Source organism: Bombus pyrosoma, linkage group LG13 (genome assembly GCF_014825855.1).
Source record: "Bombus pyrosoma isolate SC7728 linkage group LG13, ASM1482585v1, whole genome shotgun sequence".
NCBI lineage: Eukaryota > Metazoa > Arthropoda > Insecta > Hymenoptera > Apidae > Bombus > Bombus pyrosoma.
In genome coordinates, this window is record NC_057782.1 from 7563288 (window position 1) to 7587852 (window position 24565).

Genomic DNA, 24565 nt, shown 5'->3' on the forward strand with positions numbered 1-24565 from the left:
TGTCAATATAATTGGTTGGACCGTAATAAACATAAGGAACTGTTGTAAAACTAAACATGTCGATTTGACCGTTAAGACCATTAAGTGGTATTAAAAATCCTTCGTATCAAAATGTTTCTTATGGTTATTGCTCCATCAGGTAAAATGTGGGCAAACATGAGTTTCCCACGTTTCCCGTGATTCCACTCGCAAGCGACCAGTGCTAGGGCGATCACCACCGAGCAAGAGTTTTCCTTTGCATCGTCACCAGACTTCACTGGTTCATCGACTTTAGAGCAGTCAACATCTCTTTATCGGGTTTCCACCCTTCAATCATTCACCTACTTAAATTATACCTAACGTATCAACGTAACTATCTTCTCTACAAAGTTGTTGGAAATATATACTATCTTTGAACTGTTAATCAAGCATTATACTCATTAAACTACCTCTATTATCTTAAACGAAATAGGGGATCGATCAATTTCGTGGCGCTGATTGTAAAATCGTAACGGGAATTTACGACTCTCGTTGACGCGCTTCCTTGAGACCGCGTCTCTCCGCGAACGGTCGACAAAACAAATACTATTTCGATAATTTGATATCCTTATCGTTTTAAATACTAAGTTTAATGAAGCATTATTAAGAAAAGACCATTCGCAAAAAATATTAAAGTGACTCGGTACTATCATTGTCAAATTGGATTGATCAATATTATTAATAGCGTGCGGGCCTATTGAGCTTGGGAGAAAAGGTCGGCTGCCAAGCCCGTGTATTTCTCTGGTGAAGAGTAAAGGTTAGCGTAAGTCCTTCATGTAGATTCCAGGATGTACTTACTCTCACCAAGTTGCCTGTAAAATATAAAATGACGAGGTATTTGATCCTGAGCCTTGACACTATTTAACATACAACTTTTTGTATAAAGAAACAAGATATGATAGATGCATTTTTTGTCTGCAAGCGTGACATCGTTTTACGAGCGTGGAAAGTGGTGTGAAGAAGGCTTAAAACAACGCGAAGGTTCATCTATCCGTCGTTCTCTGTTGTCCCTTTCACTGCAAACCGACCGCGTGGGAGGTCCGTTCAGGATCTCATAGTAATTTTAACACGAACTAGTCTTCGTTCGCAGCTCAGTCTCTGCCGAGGTGTCTTTCGCGGACAATCATCTGCCCTCGTGAATTCTGCCCTCAACTTTTCAAATCGACAAACTTTTATAATTAAATCTTGGACTTGCACGCGTTCAAGTAAAATTCGTAAAGTGAAGGAAATGCGTGTTTCGTTAACATTTAGTGAGACGTTAAGCGAAAAGAGCAGCTATTCGATTGGAAATGATCGTCTGAAAAGGATCAGTCGCTGTCTTGCTTTCCGATCATGTTAATTACGTTAATTACTCCATTCATCGTGGGGACGAATGGTCTCAATTAACCGACAGACAACCGGTCGAAAGAAGTCAACGAGAAGGCTAAGTCAAGTTCGAAGAACGATCGAGAGAACGATTTTATTGATCGCTCGTGATCGATGACAGAGTAGACGGTTCTCGTGGATGGAAACTGGATCAGTGATTTCCCATGAGATCGAAAATCCAGAGCGGCTGGCACAAAGAGGCAAGAAATCGGTGAAAACGGTGTCTGAGAAAAGCCGAGCTAGAGAACGTCGATACGCGCGTGCAACGAGATAATTGCATCGCTTCATAGTCAACTGCTATTGCGTAATGTTCGCATTACCACCATAGACGTATGAGAAAAAAAAAGTTGTAGCAACGACGACGCGTCAGGTTGTTAAACCTATTTACCGTTTCGCGTTCACGCTTATTGGATACAGTCGCGGTTGTGTGGCTCTTCCTTCTCTCTGAGTTTTCGTCCTCGTTCCATTGTTCGAAACGAATTGCACAAGCGTATTCGCGGTGTTCGTCGACAGCCAGGAAGAAATTCACGCGACGCTGCGACGAACATTTCAATGAAATTCAAGCGCTTAGCATAATTGACCGGCTGCTTGCTTCTACTCGTACGGAAATCGTCGTCGATTTCGACCGAATTAACGTTTCAGCAATTCTGAGTTGCAGTCATCCAACGACCACGATTGCGAGTTAAGATAGCGAAAGAAGCAGCAATCTTCGCTATGAACGTTAGTCTGATCCGTGTGTCGTCTTTCAGAGCTTTGCCTCTCCAACACCATTGATATCTCTTTCGTGTCTTCGTAACAGTCGGTATACATATTTCGTTCACGGTCAAGTGCCTTTGGTTCCGAAACAGCAGGAAGTACAAAGCAATTTCCGTTCGAGGTATCCAGGTTAATATCGTAGTACATATTCACGTCTGGGAAATACAGTGTCATTGGCCATGGGTCACCGTGGCAGATATAATCGAATTTTCACTAACCGTATCGAAAAGTTCTGTGTGATAACCTTTCTAACGTGAATGGTCTCAATCCTGGTTTGTAATAAAAAATCGTTTAAATAAAATTCGCCGAACGAACAATGATGGAGAACGTGTATGTGATAAAGGTGAAAACGAAGCCAGCTTTGTCTTCTCTGTACCCATCCGAACGACGTTATTCGGCATTGACCGTGGGAGGTTTGTCCTTCGTGCATTTTGGTCTGGGTGCACTTTCCCTTCTGCTAGGCAGCTTGGCCTTATCTCTTCAAGGTCCAATCTTATCGGTCGCGTGTTTGGTTCCTTTCGTGACCGGTCTACTCGCCTGGAGAAGATGGTACATCGATAGGAACATCGCTATTTTCTTTTATGGAAGTCTGTTCTCCTTGATAGCAGCGATCCTCTGCTTCATCGCCACAGTGTTCGACATCGCGGCCGCCGCGGAGAGTAGAAGCTCTCTGTGGTCGCTGGAAAGAATTCTCGAGCAGCCGCGAGATCATTCTCACCTGAAGAACGATACTCTGTTAAATGAGACGATGTCACTCGGCGAAGACAACTTCAATCTCAGTAGAATCTATGATCAGTCTCCAAAGATTCGTCTCTACTCTCCCATGCCTGGCATTGTATTCGATAACATGTCCAACATATCTGGATACATCTTGAGAACTTCGACGATTGATCCTGAGGAAGGTGAGACCGAAAGTCCTAGTAGATCGTTCACCAACGGTGATTCTAACGACGAAGAGAATTCGCAAGATTCGGATAACGTTACCGAAGAATCCTTGGAAACGATCAAGAGCAGAATGATGTCATTCTTGTACAGAGATCATCACCAGTCCTCGCATACTAAGATTTTACTCACGGTGAACGTGTTGGTGGCGTCTCTCCTCGAAGCATTTTGGTCTGCACTGAGCGCTAGAATAGCGTTGCGGGGAATGATGAATCGGTTGCCAGAAAGCAGCTACGTGAATGGAACAGCTGGAGACAAAAAATTGGAAGGAACAGCGACGGGTAAGAGGAAACCAGCTCCAAGACCGGACATTTTGGATCACGATCGAAGACTGTCTGAAAGTTTGCAAAATTTAACAACGTTACACAGCCTGAGGAATTCGGGACCAAGGTTACCACTGCCAGAGTCCAGCAGGGAATTCAGGGAAAGAGTAGAAAGATTTCTGGCGAATCAGGCAGCGCATCGCGTCGTCGAGGGATCCTGCTCTTAAAACGAAAATAACAGAGACAATTAAATTGCGAATTACGATATTTAATACCGATAGCAATTTTCAATATCAATATTCCTTGTAATATAATAGTTTACGCGCAATCTTCGATCTCAGAACGTATGCAAGTACAATGACTCACGCAAGTATTTCAAGTTCAGTATTATTAGTAATATGTGGATAAAAATTGACGATGGTCGAAGATAACAGCAACAAAATTTCGCTGTCGATAATGTAACCAAACAATTTTTAATCATTTATAACAAATAACCTGACAGTTTCGAAGGTCGAAGGCGCATAAGCCATTTGGACATAGGCGATGAACAATGTTTCGTAAAAAACGAATATATTAGTCTGCTCGTTATTTATGTTGGTCGATCTTAATTAATATTTTTAATATTTTTTAAATTGACAGAAATATATATTTTATCCGAAGATCAAATGGAAAGATAGTTTCGACGTGGAATCGACCGACAGCGTAGTAAATTTAAAAATTGTTCTTTCACGAGCGACAGGAAATGTGACTCGTCGTGTTTTTCATCTATGATCTTTATGTTCATGAAAGATTTCTACAAGTGTGTCATTGTATCTTTGCATTTACGCGATTACTACAGTAGATTAGTAGTATGACCTGTTTGATATCACAATTTTAATGATTATCACGCGCTATATATCCAGCTGATGCAATAAAGTTTCACGCAACGACTACTGCCAATCTTCTTCATTGACGGTTTCGTTAATTAGTCGAACTCCATAGATACGGATTGTTAAATGCGAAGTTCGTAACGATTGCGACACAGCACGGATGATTCAAACGGTCGAGTGGCTACGGTTAAAGAACGGTAGCCATTTATAGCGTGTTTTCATTCTGAAAGATCGTATCGGGCAAGACGCGAACCTAGAAAACACTTTAATTGCGATTTATTAACTTCAATCGCCACGTTCCTTTACCTCCGCTAATTAAATGATTCAGCTTACAGCATCAAACAATTCTGAACTCAGCTAGATAGAATCTCGAGAATATGGACACGCTTTTCAAGAAGATTGCATTGTTCTCGAATTATGTGGAACGTCCTAATGGAAACTCTGTAAATTTTGTTATTTCTGGTAATTGATCTACGCTAGCAAACAAAGAGTATAGAAACACCTGTTTAGTTCTGACAGGATGTGTAGCTTAATTGCAAAATTATGGATAAACTTCGATAAACCAACATCTAATCTTTGCTTATTAATTTACCATTAATCGTACGCACTTTGTTAAAGTTTATATGCTGTTACCACAGATCTATGAAAGTGTCCGGCTACTTAACGGGTAGATGCAAGTGTAGATGCAAGAAAATGATAAACGAATCCTTCTTCCGTGACAGATTTTCTCCGATATGATTCAGAATCGGGAATAATTCTCGTGCGTGTTGCACTAATCAAGATATTCTATTTCTAATCTCGTGTTCATTCATTGTCGTGGTCCGTTGAACTTGAATATATCTAAGTATATACAAATGTTGGTAAGCTGTATAGATTCGTTTCTATCCCGTCGAACGATCAATCTAGATTATGTGAAATTAATGTTACGTAGAATGGTGTATGGGCTCTCGTGTGTGCGCGCTGCACACGTTATTGCGAAAGTTCAACGATCGTGCTGTCTGTTGCGAAATCTCATAATCTGATATTAGCCAACGTGCACGGAGCGCGGGAGTTCACTAAGAAAATTGCTGACAATAGCGGTGCTCGTTATAGATCCCGCATTCCTCGTTAAATGCTTACCTGGGCGTGTTTCAGTGACATATCGGCTGCGATAAAATCATTGACCTGTGGACAGTCAGTGTCGTGTTCGTATCCGTCTCTTTCATCGATGGACCAACCGATGAAATCAGCAACCAAAAATAACAGTTATTTCCAAAGTCTGTATGGCACGTTCCTGGCAAAGCCACGTTTCACGAAATGCTACATATTGTGTCAATCGTTTCGTTTTAACGTGCAACTTACGAAAATACTAAAATTGTCTTAGGATTTAAATTAGTTGACTATGAATTTGTAGGAATTTCCAGAAACTCATTCGATTTCCATTGATTCTGAGTTGGTTTTTATTACTTCGCTCAAGTTAATGGAAAAAGGTGCAGCCATCCTTTTCTATAGCTTTTTAAATGTAGCTTTTTAGGTACAGGTTATGATCGTTGAACGAAGCTTGATGAAAGGCGAAAGAACGCTTCGCGTGTTAATTTCTAATTGTTTTCGTTTTTTCGTTTCATTGCTCGAAAGAATACGTATAATTCATCGAGCGACACGTGGTTTCTTTACAAAACAAAGCTTTATTCTTAATCATTGTTAGTTACATCGTTCGACAATGTATCGGGCTTGCTACGTATCGCTCTTAAGGTACACTTTATCGAGTAAACAACGTTAAACTACTCCCCTAAGCTGGCCTTGTCTCTTTCGTTCTCGAATGTCGATTATAAAATATGCATCTGTTTTTATGTGCTATCTAACGAACGGCTGTTAACGGCGATAGACTTTACTTCTAATTTGTAATATTCACTCATTGTCAGTAAGATCAATCTTCTTCTCTATATCGTTCTTGGTCCACTAGGATTGTATGTTCGAAAGCGAAATGCGGCCCTACAACGTAAAAAGCTCGACGAAGCTAACACAGACCACGAGCACGGTTGCTCGTTTATTCGTATACTACGACGCGTGATAAATATCTTCCTTAAAAGAATCGTAAAATTCCGAGTGTATATATAGATTCGTAAAACTCAGACTTGGTGCGAAATTATGGACGTGCGAAAACATCTTCTCTCATCCTTATATGGTTTTGAGAATGGAATTGAACGTTCGAATGGCAGTGACCGAGAATTCATGCTGAGCTTAACGTGCCCAATTTTGAACTTATTATCGAATGGTAAACATTTTTGCGACAATCAACGTCTAAGTGCGAAATCGAGCTGACGTCTAGCGAGATATTGGCAAGAGTAAAGCACACGTTTGTACATGGACGTTTCTAACGAGTGGCCAAAGTAAAAGTCTCCGTCGAGGGGTAAATTTTACAAAACAGAACTTTGGAAAATGTATCCCTTTCTTTTCATTCGTATTTTCACCTTCTCTAGAGACCTTTTCTTTGGCATATTATCTATGAGACTAATCTCTTCTCCTTCATTTTTCTTCCTCTCTCTCTTTCTCTCTCTTTCTCTCTTTTTCTCTATATATATATACGATCGTTTCCAACATACATTAGCGATTAATATTACGAACAACATGGGCGACATCGTTTAATTAATAAAAATACATCGTTACGTAGGATTTCTCACATATAGCGTACTCTGACGTAGAGTTTACTCTTCGTGATCCTTCTTCAGACTTGTAATAGTGCGTGGATCGCTGGAAAAAGCGTAATCCGACGCGGGCATTTCTCATTCACTTACGCTCTAACGATTAAGGTTTACTTATACTATCGTACCACAAATCACATCACTTAGGTTCTATTACGAATATGGTAATCATAGATTTGCACTCGTATCACCATCTTTGTATTCTACATGGACAATTTTCTATCTAGTTCACACGGAATAGTTCGTAGATCGAGTCATGAACTCGCAAGATCTCCGCGGTAAATACGAAACAACAGACTACGGGGATGGCCACGGTTCTCTCAGCGATTCTTTCTCCTACGTATCAAAGCATCAAGTTGTACTGAATCGAGGTTCCGGTCCTTGCTCTCCCCTTACATCGTTTACCACTTAATATAATACTACTGTTTCTCGACAACTATCTCGTTATTGGTCTAACGATAAACGCGATCACACGTTAACCGGTCTAACGTTGTCGTCGGACTGTTGTTGTTCGCCACTTTGCCAACCCGAGTCCAATGTCGTCGAATCACTCAAGCAACACTGAGGTGTCTCTTCTTCCTGACTGCTTCTGTAATCCCTGTAATCCCTTCCCCTTTCAGTCTCCTCCTCCCTGAAGTATCCAGAAGTCGCTGGACCTTCTTGAAGCTGCTCGTCGTCCTTCGACGTGTAGTAAGAGTATCGACCTTGTTGAATGACCTCGTATTGCGCATCAGGCGCTAGAAAAGGTCCTCTGGCGCTTCTGGGCTCGTCACTGTTCGCGTAATTGTCGGATGGTATGTCACCACCGTCCGATGGCAGTGGCAGAGGCATTCTGGATCTCTTTGACAGCTGTCGTTTACCTAGACGAGCTGCCAAGTAGTCCACACCCTCTGAATGCTCCGTACCTATGAAAATCGGGGTGAATGATCAGTGGCAATGAGTGGCGAGCTATCTTAGTTCCCTTCCAATTGTTCAATCTTCAGAGTGTCGTTATATACCTTCTTTCTCTACGGCCAAATCGTAGAAACTACTCTCAGGCCCGCAACACGAGGACACATCACCGAAGTACAGTTCACTTTCCGACTGTTTTGGTCCAGGATTTGCTTCCTGCTGGAACGCATTGTTCTCTACGCCCTTCAGAGGCTTCCTGGTTCGCCTGCCTTTCATAGTACCCTCGTTTCCTCCCTCTGGATCGGTGCTGTTCGAGATTTCTTCGGCGTTTTCGTAGTTATCCGATGGCCGTTTCGCAGATCGTGATCTGTGATCTGTGAAAATGGTGATTTTATGTCAGACTCGCGAAAGTAAAACAAAGGAAGTTAAAATAACGGTTTTTACAACGAAATAGAAATAAAACGGCGAAACAATTTAATATTCCTCGCGGATTAAACAAAAGCTTCATTCTCATTATCGATATAGTAATACAAACGTTCGCTCAATTTTCCGTTACTCAGCCACACGAATTCATACTCCTACGATTATCGAGCGTATTTATTTCTTCAAACTTCAATCTTCAATAAACATTTAATTGCTCACCTTCGTTGTTCTCGAAGTTCTCTATCCGTTTGGCGATTCTGGGCCTTTGCTCGGCAACTTGTGGTCGCCTAGCTGGGCTGTTAGGGTCGCTATAAGGTGGCGGAGGACCCCATAACGGCACTGGAGTCTCTAAAACACTGTAAGAAGCCGTACTAGGAGTGTACGGGCCGTTCTGCGTGTTTAATACAGAGTAAGGGCCACTCGATTGAGAATTAAGGACGCTATAAGGGCCATTCGTGTTTTCCACGTTGGCCTCGGTTTGTCTGGTCTGAGTGTGAAAGCCATAATTCGAGTCTGGACTCGGAGCTGGGCCTCTGGATCTAGACCAAGGTAGCCGCCATCTTCTGCAAGGTAAAAGAAACGACCTTTGAATTTTCTGCGACAATTAACATCGTATCTACTTCATTATCTTATCGAGAAAGAAACAAATTTCAAGCACATCGAACGTATTTTCTACGCGCTGGAATTTCTTTTCCCATAAAGCTGGATATTTCGTAGAAAATGTTACAATGGCCGGCGGATTAATTAGAAGGCACGATCGGAATTTTTCGTTGTTAATTTGACCGAAAGCGAACTTCAAAGAACGGCTCGTCGTTCGTCATAATTTATTTCTGAAACGGAGGAATCCCTCCTCTAAATGTCAGAAGAACAGAATGGAATCCCAGTTTAATTAATGCCATACATTAGCGGATTACCAGAATACAATGTGTCCTGGGATCCTGGAGGGAGCGTTGCCTCGTTTACGGGTTTATTGCACTCCGCTACCGATATTCGTGACATTCGTGAATGAAATCTATTGAATATGTATCATTACTCTCGCAGGCAAATGCACCGTGCGCATTTGAATCGCATCAATAATTTCTCAATAAAGCTCATCGGCCACCGCGTCCCGGTATTGAATTCGTAACGATTCCGTAACAGTCCTCGTCACGTGTGCTATTATTATGTGTAGTTTTACGGAGACAATTTAAACGACGTTAATTCACTCAACGGTGTCGTCCGATGCTTTGACATTGAGTCAATAAAACGCGTTACGTTTTCAAAGTTAGATCGATTAATATTTCGAATGTAATTTCATAACAAATATTGGTACATTGTAGGTTTACAAGGTACGCTCGTGTTCGTACCAAACGTGACGCTTATCTAAAGTACGAGAATATCAAAGAATCAATTACTCGATTAGAATTTTATATTTGCGACCCAATATATATTGCGATATACATGCAATATATAAACACAAGAATTACAATGATAAGTAAACGTATAATAATTATGTATCGTTGTTTCGACAGCTTTTTAACATAAATCCTATTTAATATAAATTTAAATGCTTTGAAATTGGAAATGCCCTATAAAACCACTGATATTAATGACACGCGAAAGCTTTAAATGCAGCGAAATGTGATCTTCAGGATTATATCGTTCTTCGACTCTCTGGATTTGATTATACTCCCGACTTTCTCAAAATTCGATTTTTCGAGTGTACAAACCTGGATGGCGCCAAATCGGGATTCGGCGTGTAGAGATTTCCGGGGGTCTGCGCCCACCAAGGACTAGCACCGCCGCAATCGTTGCAACATCCGCAGGAGCCAGTCGTCGGTCCCACGGTGCTTCCTTGGCCGTACAGAGATCTGCATCTCAGTTCCAACTGCTCCCAGTACATTTTCTTCTTCTCGTGACTTAGTAACTGGTACACCAGCATGCACGAAAATATGCAAGCTAAGATTCCAGCGACCGAAACTCCAAACAGAGCTCTGAGACAGGCGTGTAGAGCGCCGTGGACCGCCTCGCAGTGGGGAGTGCCTTCGAAGAGAACTCCAGGATCTCCTTCTGGCGCCCCGTAACACGTGCACGACCTGTCGTGATAATTATCGAATAGAAACTATCGATCCCGCCGCCGTGTAAAAATAGACGAATATACCTACCTCGCTTTCACGGTATAAACGCATTTTCGAAGACCTTGCAGCCGGGACATGTGTATCACTGTCGTCGTTACGGTGACCAACACGCATACCAACGCACATACCACTCCAACAGATCCACAGACTTTCATCTACAAAATATTAGCGTTTCAAGGAAGGGATTATATAGACGAGACGATATTATTTTGATTAGGCCATCCCATAAGTAACGTAGTTTAGGATTGGGTTAAGTTCGAAGCAGTGGAATTTGTGGCTATCAGATATTCATATGATTCTTATCTGCGTAACTTAATAAAAGATAAATAAAGAACAATGTTATAAGATCATCGTCTCTTTCTGCCTTGCAATCTATAAAGCTGATCATACGAGGAATTAATAGAGCATATTTAATAGAAAAATATAAAAAATGATATAAAATGGGGGAAAATTAATTTATAGGTAATTTTTGATCTGTATCCGATATACGAAAACCAACGACCGTATTAACTGGTCATTGATAACGGCCCGATAGAATTTTCACCGCGTGCTTACCAAAAGTCCGTATCTGTGCTTCCGTCTGGCGAGTAGCATCGTGAATAGACCCATTAGAATTAACTGGAAATTAATACGAAATTCAGGTGATCATTTGCAGTAGTTTAAATACCTTGTGTCTTCATTGTTTTCGTACGCGGTCTCGTTAAAGGGAGATCGGTTGATAGACTCCGATCTTTGCCTCTTACCATTATGCCAGGAATGTAAGATGGTACAGTCTCAAAGAGAGCTAAACTGGCCGTGTGGGCTGAAAGGACCGCGTGTACCGCCAAAAAGAGACTACCGACCGCAGCGCTCAACCCACCACAAAGGCAACAAAGGACAACGTACTTCTTGCAGCAACCACCTTCCCCCGTGTGGCCTGTAAAATTAAAATCGGTCACTGTACTGATAGTATGGAAGCGATAGGCGAGGAATTAAAAGGAGAAAGGAGTATTCGGTAAAAGGGGACCGGAGTGGTATGCTTCGAAAATTCTCAATGAAACGCTTCGAATATTTTCGTCTTTGAAAAAGAAAAAAAAAAGAAACGACAGAGTGTTAAGACGACGGTCGTAATATTTCGCGTCGAATCTTTCCGCTACGATCGCTTCAAAGGATGCCTCTAAGAAACACGTAATAGCTGGAAGGATATCTTTCGGTGGCCAAGCGGAATCTTTTGTACGACTATCGACCCTTTTCAGTCAAAAGGTCCTGCAAGACTTATTCCCATCGCGCGTTGGCTCCTTCTTTCACGGGATAATGATTGTCCTTGCGTGAGAACCTAACAACGGGAGCTTTGATCTGAGTACAATGGGAAACGTGCCTTGAGCGAAATTCTGCGAATCTTGTTAGTCAATGATTACCCCTTAGATCACCTTAATTCTCTTTCCCTTTTAGCTGTACGGATATTTTAGAAAAAGGAAATTATTGATTGTTCGACGATGATTATGTTCATTTCTTTCGAGCGTTAATGCGTTAATGTACCGAGCAATAGTGCGAATAACGAAGTATTGTAGTAAAATACAGCCTACAAAATTGTCTTCACACGCCATCGCGCATCGCACAAATGCTATTTTTTACGATATGTAGCCGAGGTATTTCATTCTCAATCAGTCGGGCTCAACTTTTGTCGTCGAAACTCTCAATTGAGCCGACCACGCTGTATTGGAAATTCCTTCAATGAATGTTGAGCGTTGGGAGCGTCGACGCTACGTCGCTTCAGAGACAATAGCGGAGTCTTTCTCTTTCTTTCTCTCTCTCTCTCTCTTTCTCTCTCAAAAGAGAATCGACAGAGCTGAACTTTTTAATCAGGTTTCCCATTAACAAAGGAGGGTACTGTGCCCTTCTGTAGCGCGGATCCGGAAGACAAGTGAAGAGATCATCTTCTGTAATTAAAAATCTAATTATTTTTCTGTCAACGAGTAAAATCTATGAAGATCACGCGGCTCTGGCGCCAAATAAAAAAATCCTCTCAACCAGAGACTGTTATTCTCACAGTTCCACGCGATTCCCGAGAATAGAGCAGTTCTGCTATAACGAAATGATCAACACAACCATTTTCGTGTTTTGACATACCTGGCCATTGTCGAACTTCAACAAATAGACTCCAAAAGCGAAAGGCGAATTGGAATACCGTTCTTTTTCTAGAAATCTGTTTCCCCTTAGCTTTGTGAAAGAAGGTTTACCGAAATCTCGTTCCCAATGACTCGTAAATCGTTTTTCTCGAATCGAATGCGCTCAACCTTGCTTCATGCTTGTTGTGCTCTCTATTGAAAGTACCACGGATTACCAGATTCCTCCGAATACCTGCTACTTCTCGTGAATACAAACCAAGGTTTAGGATTGAATTGTTAAAGTGTACCTTTGCTACCTGGACTGTTAGAGTTACGATCTGGTGAATCGTAGGTTTCGGAGTAAGCGGAGCGAGACTGGTATTTAAATGCCAGCATTCAACCACAATGTGTTTCAAGGGTAAAAGGAAATGGCTGGTTCCCTGATTTTCCTCGAAACGCTCTTTGAACAGACGAGCTTTTCTGTGGATAAAATACCTTCGATTTTTTACTCCCAGTTCAAACCACGCAATCTTTCCAAGCCTGCTCTCTAGCTGAATTCTTGTTTATATTAGAAATTCTAAAACTACTTAATCTACGATGTATTGAATTTTAAAGCTTTTTATCGAATCAGCTCTTGTAGAAAATCAAACGTGTTTTATTAAGAAGCCTGTCGATATCTATTTATACGGCAACCTTTTGTTATCCACGTGACCTTCCACGAGGCTATGCAACATATCTTCCCGCCGGTAAAAATAGAACGTGGATGCTAGAAAATGCACATTCCCTATTCGGAAATGTAGTAGACTTCGGTGCGTTTAAAATTTATATCGCATGGAAATAATTTAGAAATATTTAATAGACGAAAGAATCGGGAAGTTGAAGATCGTGACGCGAGACAAGATATCGGGAATTCGAAATTAATCGCGTATTTCGATTCTTACAAACATCGTCTCTTTAGTTTTGTAAACTTAACTTTGAGACATGTTATGCGCTCGTGATATAAATTGGTATAACGAATTACTTACAACAATAAATATTATAATATAATATAATAAAATATAATAAATAAACAGTATATCTTTGAAATATGTAAGAAGCGCGTTCCTTCTTCTACAGAAAAGAAACGAATGTTTGAATGGATTACTTTAATGACTCATTGTACCAAAGGTAGCTTAATGGAGCAGCTAATATCAGATTATGCGGGCACGTAGATCGGGTGGTACAGACTGGGGTTGGAGGGCCGATTGATAAATTAACAAGAAGGGTTAATCGGCATACCGCAGGGGTGAGGGTAATGCGATCTCGGGAGGTGCGCGTGGTTTGTCAGATGTGGCAAGTGGGAATGCGAGTGTGCCGCCATTGTGAATGGATAACCCTGGTTATCCATCTCCATTTCCATTCCAAGTCGGCACCGGACTATCTGCAGCATTGGATATCCATCCATTTTCTTCTGTACAACTTGCACTTTAAAGGAAAAGTTTCTTGGATGCTTTCGTCACTCCTTCGTCTCTCCAAACCAACATGTGTCAGACACAGTATCCTACGTCATCGAATATCCAACGTTATTAAATATTTACAGCACTATTACACGGTTATTTCTTCGATGTATTTAGAGTTTAAATCACAAAGAAGAAAAAAAGAAAAATTGTATCATCTTGCGTTAAGAAGAAATTACAACGCACACTATCTTCCTTAATAGTTTATGAATCACGTTTGCGCATCACACGAGTTTCTCCACGAGGGGATGTTTTTCTCAAGGTCAATTCTTCATCGTGCACTTTATCATTAATCGGTGCACCTTCGCGTATGACAATCACCAATGTCAATTATTTTTATATCATTGGGGTCGACATTCGACCTGTTCTTGCGAGAGATTCTTGAAAATATTTTGAACGACACATCATATATCGATGCTAGTATATTTCCAGCTATTTCTTGCTCTTTACACTCTCGGTTGGATACTTGGAAACGAATGCGAGAGCACAACAACTCGAGAGGCACTCCACGAGATCTCTGTTGGCCCGCACGTTGGCCGAGGTGTCCCACAGGTGGTGGTGGTAATTTCGGAACGAAGCTGAGGCTTGGAATTCCTCCGAAGGGACATCCAAGATGACATTCCTTGCGTGGCCATTCACCAGCCAGCTTGGATTAATAGCAGAGAGGGCAAAAGTATCCTGTTGTTCGAATCACAGCATTCTTCGTCACGATGCTTCTGGTCTCGGTTGCTGCGAGCATCGACTGGTCGATATACCGTGACGATTCGAGCGACTCGACGCGGTCGAGGGTCGAAATTCCACGGGGGTTGCTCCTCGAAGCAAGTAGAATCGGTCAACGATGCGTTCCGGTGTCGATAACGCGTGGCCGCAATTGATAAAGGGGACAGCAACGATGGTAGATGCGGTCTTGCTCGTCATCCTGCTGATACTGCAGACATTCTGACGATCGTCAGGCGAGATGACTAAGGGTGGAGCTACGGGCTACCATCCCCGTCTACGTCTAATTTCAACCGAGTTTCAGGAAATACTGTCCAACTGCGTGACATGCTCGCTTTAAGCGGAAATCAAACGGGGATGGGAAGAGTGTTTTGAACACAGGCGATATTGTATATCCGCCATTCAAATTGGCAAGCCAATATGGAAGAGATATTGATTCGGTGTTGCGAGAGATACAGTGTTCGAATATTGCTTCGAGTGTTTCGCTTTATATTCGCTACTTATGTACCACGGTACAATTGAGGAGCTTTTTGGAAAAGAGCTTTCATCAGTCGATGCGTTAAATCGACTGACTCGCTTTCGAAACTTTACTTCTAGTTGTTTAATATCAATTACGTTCGAATTAATAATTATCGTGGCTCTTGCAAAACTTTGCCATTTCTATATTTACGAAATGAAGAAAAATTTCGTAGCAAGTCAACTATTTCGTTAGAAAATACACACGGTACCTATATATATATATCTATCACATACTTACAAGTTAATTGAATTTAAATGACTCGGCGAAAAATGATCTGAGTAACGAGAAAAAGGACAGAAACTCGGGAGGATATTTCCAATTAACTAGAGGAGGGTTCCCAAGTTGCGTGAATTCAAATAATCTGATCAAGGTTGTTAGACATTTTTCCCTCAGAAAGCTCGTCAATTTATTACAACGTTTTGAAAGAATGCACTTTCAAATGATTATAGTTGTTATGAAGATAAAATAAGGGAAGTACTTACATTGATTGACGGACGTAGTTTCGTATCGTCTAGTTGGCCTAGGGGGTGGCCGCGGAGGAAGCGCTGGAGGTTGATGCGTTCTTGATGTCACTTCAACACCTCCGTCGCTTTCACCCTCCTGCCCCCTCTTGTTCCCACCGGTTTGAACCACGTGACATTGGCATTTACTTTTCGACGGAGCCGAAACCTTAAATGTGAAAATTGTGTAAGAAGTTCAAAGGGCAAAAATGATTTTGCGAATGACACGAAACTGTAGTTACAAAGTACATGCATAAAAGTTGCCTATCACTAGTAAATAATTAAATTATATTTATCATACTGTTGTCACGCCAGTAAATTGCGTAATGAAACGTTATAGAAGTCATGCGAGTAACAGTTTTGCATCAATGGCTAAACGCGCTAATGATTAACGATCGTTGTCGTCTACAGACGTAGTTAGATTTTGGTAAAATATATTAAATTGCTTAAAAATTTGAAATCACTGAAAATTGAATTTTCTACATTCAGATTTTACCCTGTTGTTGCATTTGGATCTATATGATTTAATTGTGTCGAAAATTTAGTAATTATTAAGATATAATAGTCAACAACCGAAACAGAATTCCGTTTAGATTCTGTGTGTCTAATTACGTTCATATAAAAATTTGAGTTTGCACAAACACCCGCATAATAATAACTATTTCTCGTTAAATTCTAATTTTCAAATGTAAATTTGACAAGAATACCTGTATCGAGTCGACTCCGATAAGAGACGTATTTTTGGTATCGTTATTCTGCGTGTGTTGATGTCCATGAGCATGCATGTGCGCGTGATGATGCCCATGGTGCTCCAGGCTCGACGGAGCTCTGTCTCTTTGCCTGGTATCAGGGTGGCTGGAATGCAACGAATGCACTTGTTGTAAATGGTGATGATGATCGTGGACGTGATCTAGGCGACTGTGTGTTCTCGTATTGGCGTTCGACGAAGAAGACTCGCAGGATATGCCAGAGCTGACGTGATGATGATTTACGCTCGAATGTCCGGTCAAACTTCCCGACGAACTACCGTGATGATGGCTAGCTAATGGCGTAGTCGAGAGACTGCTATTCGCATTGACCACGTGTCGATGAACCGCTGGCGAGCCGCCATGATTTAACATGCTCGAATTCGACGAAGCCCCGCTCATTGCACTGGAAGTGCCGTGGTGATCACTGGAGAAACCTGAGTTTGAAGGGTAGTGACTGGTCAAGCCGGCGCTACCACCGAGACGATGATGACTCGTCGGTGAGTTTCTGTGTACCATCGTAGTGGATGTCGGTATTGGATTCGAATGGTGATGAGTATTCGGATTTCCGGCTGCAGCTTGGCTCCCATGATTTGCATTGGGGCTACTTAAAGGACCAGAGTTTCCGTGAACGTGGCTGGTTAAGCTTGGCGCCAGATTTGCATGATGGTGCGCTGCTATTCCTTGCGGACCATGCGGATGATGCACGGTTGCCGGACCGTGATGATGGGTCACGTTCGTTGCCTTAGTGTTCCCGTGATGATGATGAGTGTGTTGTCGCTGGTGCTGCTGAAATCCCATCAATCCATCTGCAACGTCCAAATTCGTAGTGCTTCGGAAATTGTCGGCGTGCTTGTGCACGTGCGCGTGGGTATCACCGTGGAAGTGTCCGTGGACGTTACGTTCCGGCGACGTTGGCTCATGATGGTGTTGATAAGGATTCAGAACCTGCTGAATATTCTTCAGCTTATCTTTGCCCGAAGCGGCTGCTTTCTGCGATAACCCTGTGTGATCCTCGAGCTGCTTGTCCAGATCTTTCGCGGACGTCTCGAGCAACGCCGAGCTAGACTCCAACAAAGGACTAGGGCTGGAAGTTAGGCTGTGTTGGTTGTCCTGTAAGTTGCCGGATTCCTGAACTCTTCGCGCAGCCTCGAACGCCAAGTTTCGAGAAAGATCCAAGTTCCTTGGACTGCAGGAAAGATTGTGACCGTGTCTCGATAGAATCGCGTTTTGACCTTCCATCGATCTCGTATTCGGCGATAAGCCGGCCTGGTGCTCCAAAATATCGACATTCCTGGTATTCTCTAAATTGATCTGTTGGCTTTCTTGATGAGATAGCGGACTTTCGAGTCTTCTTATTGGTTCGAAAGCACTCTGAAGTGCCTCTAAACCCCTAGGGAGTTCTTGGTTGTTAGAAATTCTTGTACTTCCCACGCTCCTCTCCGCCCTGTCCCTCTGCGTTCTCATGGAATCCATGCTACTCATTGCGGAGCATTGGCAAGAGTGTTGCGGACTTTCCGGAACGTCCAGGTCGGTAGTTAATTGCGGTTGGGACATTGTAATACCTGAAAATACGATCGTAGTTGCGTGAACCAATTCGTACCAACGGACAATTAATTATCGTTGAAAATTCGAGTGGTGAAACGACGGCGTAATGGGCTTTCATCGATTAATCGTCTATCGAAGGATCTGAGAACTCGAGAGATACGCCGCGGCACGTTCGTTTTCGCGATCGCGATCGATCACGAACCGTTCGCGGATCAGTCGCATTTCTCACATCTCGTCGGCAGCCGATTCGTTTCCATACAGCCGCCTCCGTTCCACTTGATAAATCGTCTTGGATTACAAAACAGCGGAAGTTGGAGTAAGCGGTGTTCACGATCGCGAAATGAAAGCATTTTCTTCTCTGAAAATATCCACAGACCGCGGCTACCGAATTACGAATTTCAATACTTTTCGCTCTTTTCATTCAAAAGTATTGGGGTTAAGCTGGGATATTTTTCCAACAACCTGACGGACAAGTAAAATTTCTGTACGTCGTTTTAATTCTATGATCAGGTATCGTGCAGTAGCTGCAATGTCATGGAATCGATCGAAAAAGAGATTCAAGAGGTTCGCGACTTGTTGATTATCTGTGAGAAGATGGCAATCAGTTAAGAAACTAACGAATCTCCCAATTACGACGTAACGCGGTATCCGAGTAATGGAACGATGCTAACTGCGGATATCGCATCCGTTCCGGACACGGAAATGCGGAAAACTTTCGCAGCCTATTAGCGCCTTCCGTCGTTAAAACTTCTCGAATAGCTTTCAAGCAACTTATATAAATATCTCGGTGAATATTAGACGATTCTTCTCGAGTTGTGAAGAGTGGCTTTCAATGGTCCGGCATTGTACTTATTCGAAAGAATTCCACCCAACAATTCGTTCCATATTACCTTGTTAAGAAATTGTTCCGATAATAACTACCATCGACAACTATCGCTGTATTCTTCTCAAGGTGTCAATTAACGATTTCGTGTATGTACAACTTGCACTCGAAAGAGGAGTTACATGTCGCGTGGCATACAGGTTCTATGGAGGAACTGTATGTAAGGATCACCGTCGCCATTATTACGATAGATGAATTTAACATCGTGTCAGCATAAAGTATCGTAATTTAACTAGACCCATATACCTATACCATCTCCTATGAATATTTGTACATGTAAAATTGTTTCAAACGTATCAAATATATTTCAAATGAAATGCTTGATACGATGATGACATTTCTTGTCTTTTATAGAGGAACAATTTTAAAATCCAATATTTTGTCAGCCAGTTTCACGTCAAAACTGTCTTCTTGTCTGATTTTATGTTTCTGTCGTTTTCTTGATTATTTCAAAAACAATAGGAATATCGATCGAGAAGTTGGAGCAAAAGTATTTTTAAAGGGCAAGTCGCGAGACAGACAAGTGAGAAAAGTGAAGAAATATCAACCTTCCGATGGAATTGCATAAAGTATCCAAATATTTATGATCAGTGGCGTACACGAATGTTGAAAATCGGATCTTACATCGATGACATGTTATTAAAAATTCAACACGAAATCATCCTATTATTAGTCTCCTTATAAACCATTATCGGTGACAGTAAGCAGATCGACTTGTGTCTACTTTAAAGGAAAATCTGCTTAGGCTAATGGTCCCTTGCGCTTCACCTGCAAAATCGATCACATCGGTCGCTACCTTAAAGCATATTTGGTATCGAGCATCTAGTTGCAGGTAACCAGCTCGAAGTAGTTCTCGTAAGTCCAACCGGTGGACTCTTGGCCACTTACATTCCTCGTATCTCGTTATACGAGCGCAAAGGCTCTGAAGGCCATGGTCAAGTTCGATGCCGATGGCGTTGCTCGGACGCGGTTAAGTTTTTCTGTCGTTCGACGATCTCTCGATCGAACGAAGAATGGGAATACTTCGCGGCACGTGGATTTAATTTCGTTCAAGCAGAAAACCAACGAGCCCCTCCTCCTCCTCCTCTCGAGTTGCCCGCTGTTCCAGACGATTCTCACGGAATGCCTGACTCGTCAAAAAAGTTTCTCGCGGTGTTTATATGTAAAATGTCCTGACGCTGATGTAACTAAGGAGGTTATGGTGCTCGATTGATAGGTGGCCAAGTGGCTGAAAATTCCTTTCGCTTGATCTCCTATTCGCCGAAAGAGAAAAGGAACAGAAAGACAAAAATATAATTTCGATTCGAAGAGATAGAAGATCGCTGATAAGATCTACAACAGCCTTTATCTAAAGGTTAGAAGCTGCTAATTTCTAACATTCAGATAAGCTATCTGCCTTGCTCCTTTTGCTACGAATACCGGTTTCACCGTCACGTATAAATGGAACGCTTGTGTCAACAGCTTCGACTTCGTCACGAAATTTTCCGATATCGACACTTGCACCATCGTAAAGTTTAAATGACTTGTCGAATGTTACAGACGCAAGTTATTCTTTCAAGAAGAAAAAAATCCCGAACGAATCACGCCAATACCTCCCACTTTCGATAAATTCTTTTGGATGTTCAGATTGCCTGGCCGTTTCGTTTACACGGGAAAGCTCGAGCAAATTGCGAATCCAGTATCCATCGAGTACTCGTACTAAAAGAAAGAGATAGTTGCGGCTCACCTGCGCGATCGAATATTCAAGTGCTCCCGTCTGCCGGATCCTCTCAATCACTGTCTCCCGGTGACGCTCCTTCCGCATGCCCGACGATCGGAGCACGGATCTGTACACGAGGCAGAAATCTATTTTCGAAACGAACTCTCTGTTCCTTGGTCTTCCCACTGGAATACCGCGCTACGTAAGTAGGCGTGCGCATTTTTGAAACGTTGAAGCACGCCTGGCGCCAAAAACGACCACCGTATACCGTAGACCCCGGTGCACAGTACCACGAAACCTTTATCACATGCACGTTCGTCCTCTGGCTGGTGTCGGCGAAACAGTATTCTCGTTAATTCGATTCCGAGAGACGGTTCGCATCGCGTCGCGTCTCGTGTAGCATCGCAACGGCACACAGCACAGCACGGCACGGCACCGCTCGGCACGATCACACGACGGTCCCACGGGGACGGGTGAAAACGAGCGACGAGGCTCTATGGAAGAAAGGAAGCAACGGTGGATAGGAACGGAGCGCAATATCGTGAGAGACTGTTCTTGCCTTCCACCTTCACTGGCAGCCGTTCTGCCTTGGAATGTGCCTTTGCCCCCTCTAACCCCTCTCCGCTCCTACACCCGGCGCAGAGCTCGAATGAGGGGCCCTCAGGGCCCCGACTCTTACACCGCAGCCCCCGCTCTCACTCTCTCTCTCTCTCTCTCTCTCTCTCTCTCTCTCTCTCACTCTCTCACTCTCTCGCTCCCGCCATTCGAAGCTCGACCGTCGATTTCGTTCTGAGGCCGCAAGTGTCAGGCCCACCCACTCTCCTTCGGGGCCTCGATGGGACTCGCTGGATAGGGTAGATCGTTTGGCGTTGTTAAACGCCAGGCTCAGGCCCGACATTAAATTCGCCAACATTCTTCAAGTATCGTTTGTTCTGTCCGCTCGAAGTTTGTTCACGTTCATCGACACAGTAGTGGCTGTTGTATACTTTTTTTACGCTATATAGGAAAATATCGAGGAAGAACTAGGAGATATTCCTAGTCCAGGTATTGCGGATTGTATTTAGACAGAGGATAGAGTTTGCTTAGGTCGTACGAGAGATTAGACACTGTCCGGGGTACTTAGGTAGGAGAGCACTGTTAGCTCACGATTCATAAGCGTTTAAAGCACAAAGGTATAATTTTCAGGCAGGCTACAGCGAAACGATTCTCGTGGGCTTCGAGTTCGTACTTTCTGGCCTATTAACACAATTACTCCGAGCAATGGAGTAATTGTAGATAATCGCTGCAATCCTGATTATCCTTTAAATTTAGTTACAAAAATTCCTGTTCGAGTAGCGAGGAATGTAGGTATTATCCGGTGAGCCTCCTCGGAGGAATCCAACTGGAACGATCCCTTACCGATCGATCGTTGGTTTCTTCGTGTTTATTGATGGTCGAGTCGATTAATTATTGTTTATGAGTACGCTATTTACTGAAACAATCGCTGGGATATCGATGAGCGTTAACGTTACGCGAGAGTCGGTCAACGTTAATTGTCCCATTGTATAATGTGCATGGAGCGTATACACGAGATGCAAGAATATTCGTTCGGCCACAATTCGCCCCATTAAATATTCCATGTCGCAAACAGCAGGATCCCAAAAACGATATTTACCGAAATAACACGGAAGAGGGAATTTTTCTATATCGCCCTCCCCTATAAGAAGTTCTGAATCGAAAACAGACAATAGATATCGTTAAACTTTCGCGGAGTTTTGGATATATAGATTTTCTTAACGACCACTGGCTTTCATTTATCATTCTTATTTATAGTCATTTATAAATTATTGTTTCGCAGAACAATCATTTTGTTTTTTAAAGCGACGTCAGGATCATTAAATTTTGAATTTCTTATTTAGGAATTTTATATAGGGGGACAGATGTAACAGGGGTCAGAACAATGATCGCGTGTATATAATTTATTCCTTGAGACATTCGTTGATTGCAATATGGTCCGTATTCTTTATTCGCATTCTCATAGTAGTCCGGAGAAAGAAAGAACTCTCGAAATACAATGGACAGCGTAATTAAGGGTCAAAAGTTTTTAGCTTCATTAATTACGCGAACACTTCAAACGATGCCATTATCATCCCGAGAATGCAGCAAGCAAAATGGTGCGCTATGCATAATGTAGTTTCATTTCTCCTCGGCTTCGGGGCTATTTTTCTGAATCAATTCGAGAGAAAAATAGGAAATGTGAGTGCTTTAATTGCGACAGACCCGTAATTATATTAGAAACAAAAAAGTGGAGGAATCGAAACTGCAGTTCTATTTATTTTAATTTTCTGTCTAGACGTCAAAATTATTTAAGCGATAATAATGTTAAAAAATAAATTTAATACATACGCGTGTTACGATAACGTAACGGTCAGAGATCAAGATCTTGGTGCTTTCTGGTCTTAGATTTAAAAGCTACGTCGGGGTACAAAATAAATTAAAAGCATATACCTACGAAAAGATAAGATCATTCTTTGAACAACAAAAATGACAAGTATTTAATTTGGCGGCACTCGATCACTGACAGTGGATAACTTAATTTGAAAGTAATAGTTCACGACATCGCCGGTAGGTGGCGACACTAACGCCCGCCGATCAGACGAACATTTGATTTGATGTTTTCTTTCGTAAAAGTGTTCGGTGAGGTGAAGTGGTGCACATGTTTGTTAATTGGAAGTTAATTTGTGTCAATTAGTTGAGAGAACTTGGTGTACGTGTTCGTTGGAGGTACAAAAGTTGGATTTCCTGATACGATGCTACGAAATATCATAAAGTTCTTTCGGCCAGCTAGTTCGGTAAGTGTAGATTTGTGAATGGGAATTATTGTTAACCACAATGCGTATACATATGAAAATGGCGGGAAAACGAATTAGACGTTCCTGGCAAATTGCAATCACGCGTCATATAAAGGCATGTGGATTTTCTAGTCTTTCGATAAAATCGAATCAATTATTTCGAGATTAACTGAAACGTTAATGGATATTTGAGAGTAGATCGAATTTACGATTATTCTGATCCGTATCGTAATCGGGATTCAATATGTCAGCCATTAACGACACTTGTTCCATATTGCTAGCGAAAATTCGTTGCCTTCGCAAATTACTGTTTACGACATTTCGATATCTAACAAGCATTTATCAACGAATATTATTCATCAAATAATATTAAATTATAACGTAATGTGCTGCTACTTACATTTTTACTATTTTAAACGCTATATCTAGTATTTCTTGATTTTATATAAATTCGAATATCGTGTATTACGTATATATGGAAGGAGAAAATGTTCTGGATTATCAATTCCAGCTCTTAAGTCGTCAATATCTAAAGTTTACATTTTTTCATAGTAATCGACGCCGAGTAAGATCAGATCGAACGGTTTGTATATATTTAGAATATACTCGCACGCAGTTTGGCTTTGTTGACCTTTTTTTTCCTTGCTACGTTCGACGATATCGTTAGCTAGCGTTGCTACTCGCACCTCAGTCTCCTTTTTTCTTCCGAACGTACTAGAGCGGTGTTTCTGTATTTATTCTCCCTTTTGAGATTATTTTTCCTATCGCCGGCCGAACATTTTAAGAGACAGTGTGATGGATATCGTCGCTCTTAATCGACCTATTTTTTCAAAGTTACACCGCGGTATTTCGGTGACGTTGATTCTTAGCACCGGCCAGGCCGAGGTCGAGGAAAATTGTGCGTCCTGCTAAAATGCTCCGGTTCACCTTTACGACAGATTTTTCTGGTAAGAACTTCTAATTTATATTAGTCTACTTGAATCCGTTCCAAATACTAGAATAGATCGAAACGTAGACGGTATATTTGTTACATAAATATATATAGCACGGTGAACATCTCCATTTATACATATCGTTCTCCTAGTCAATAGCGTTTAATCTGCATATGCTAAGGTTTTTACTCTCATACAGTTACATACGTAGCAATTTGAAAAATACTTACAATTGTAATACGTATAATTTAACTAGTTTTCGAACGATGCAACGCGTGTAA

At 41.9% G+C, this 24565-nt stretch overlaps 2 protein-coding genes and 1 long non-coding RNA gene across 3 annotated transcripts; 1 reads left to right on the forward strand and 2 right to left on the reverse strand.

The window, feature by feature from the left end:
* Nucleotides 1–1141: 1141 nt before the first annotated feature.
* Nucleotides 1142–4779, forward strand: LOC122574137. The gene has a single exon (XM_043741345.1). It carries the CDS (start codon nt 2456–2458, stop codon nt 3569–3571), a length of 1116 nt encoding a protein of 371 aa, XP_043597280.1. The 5' UTR covers nt 1142–2455; the 3' UTR covers nt 3572–4779.
* Nucleotides 4780–5634: 855 nt separating this feature from the next.
* LOC122574136 lies at nt 5635–20795 on the reverse strand. The gene is made up of 10 exons (XM_043741344.1): nt 20549–20795; nt 16353–17956; nt 15628–15814; nt 11069–11241; nt 10881–10943; nt 10353–10480; nt 9918–10283; nt 8428–8771; nt 7893–8159; nt 5635–7799 (listed from the first exon to the last, which is right to left on the reverse strand). The coding sequence occupies exons 2-10, from the start codon at nt 17946–17948 to the stop codon at nt 7363–7365; spliced, it is 3561 nt and encodes a 1186-aa protein (XP_043597279.1). The 5' UTR covers nt 17949–17956; nt 20549–20795; the 3' UTR covers nt 5635–7362.
* Nucleotides 20796–22485: 1690 nt separating this feature from the next.
* Nucleotides 22486–24266, reverse strand: LOC122574313. Its single transcript, XR_006318998.1, has 3 exons — nt 23753–24266; nt 22907–23008; nt 22486–22726 (listed from the first exon to the last, which is right to left on the reverse strand). It is a non-coding gene; the product is annotated as an uncharacterized LOC122574313 (long non-coding RNA).
* Between the last annotated feature and the right edge of the window lie 299 nt (nt 24267–24565).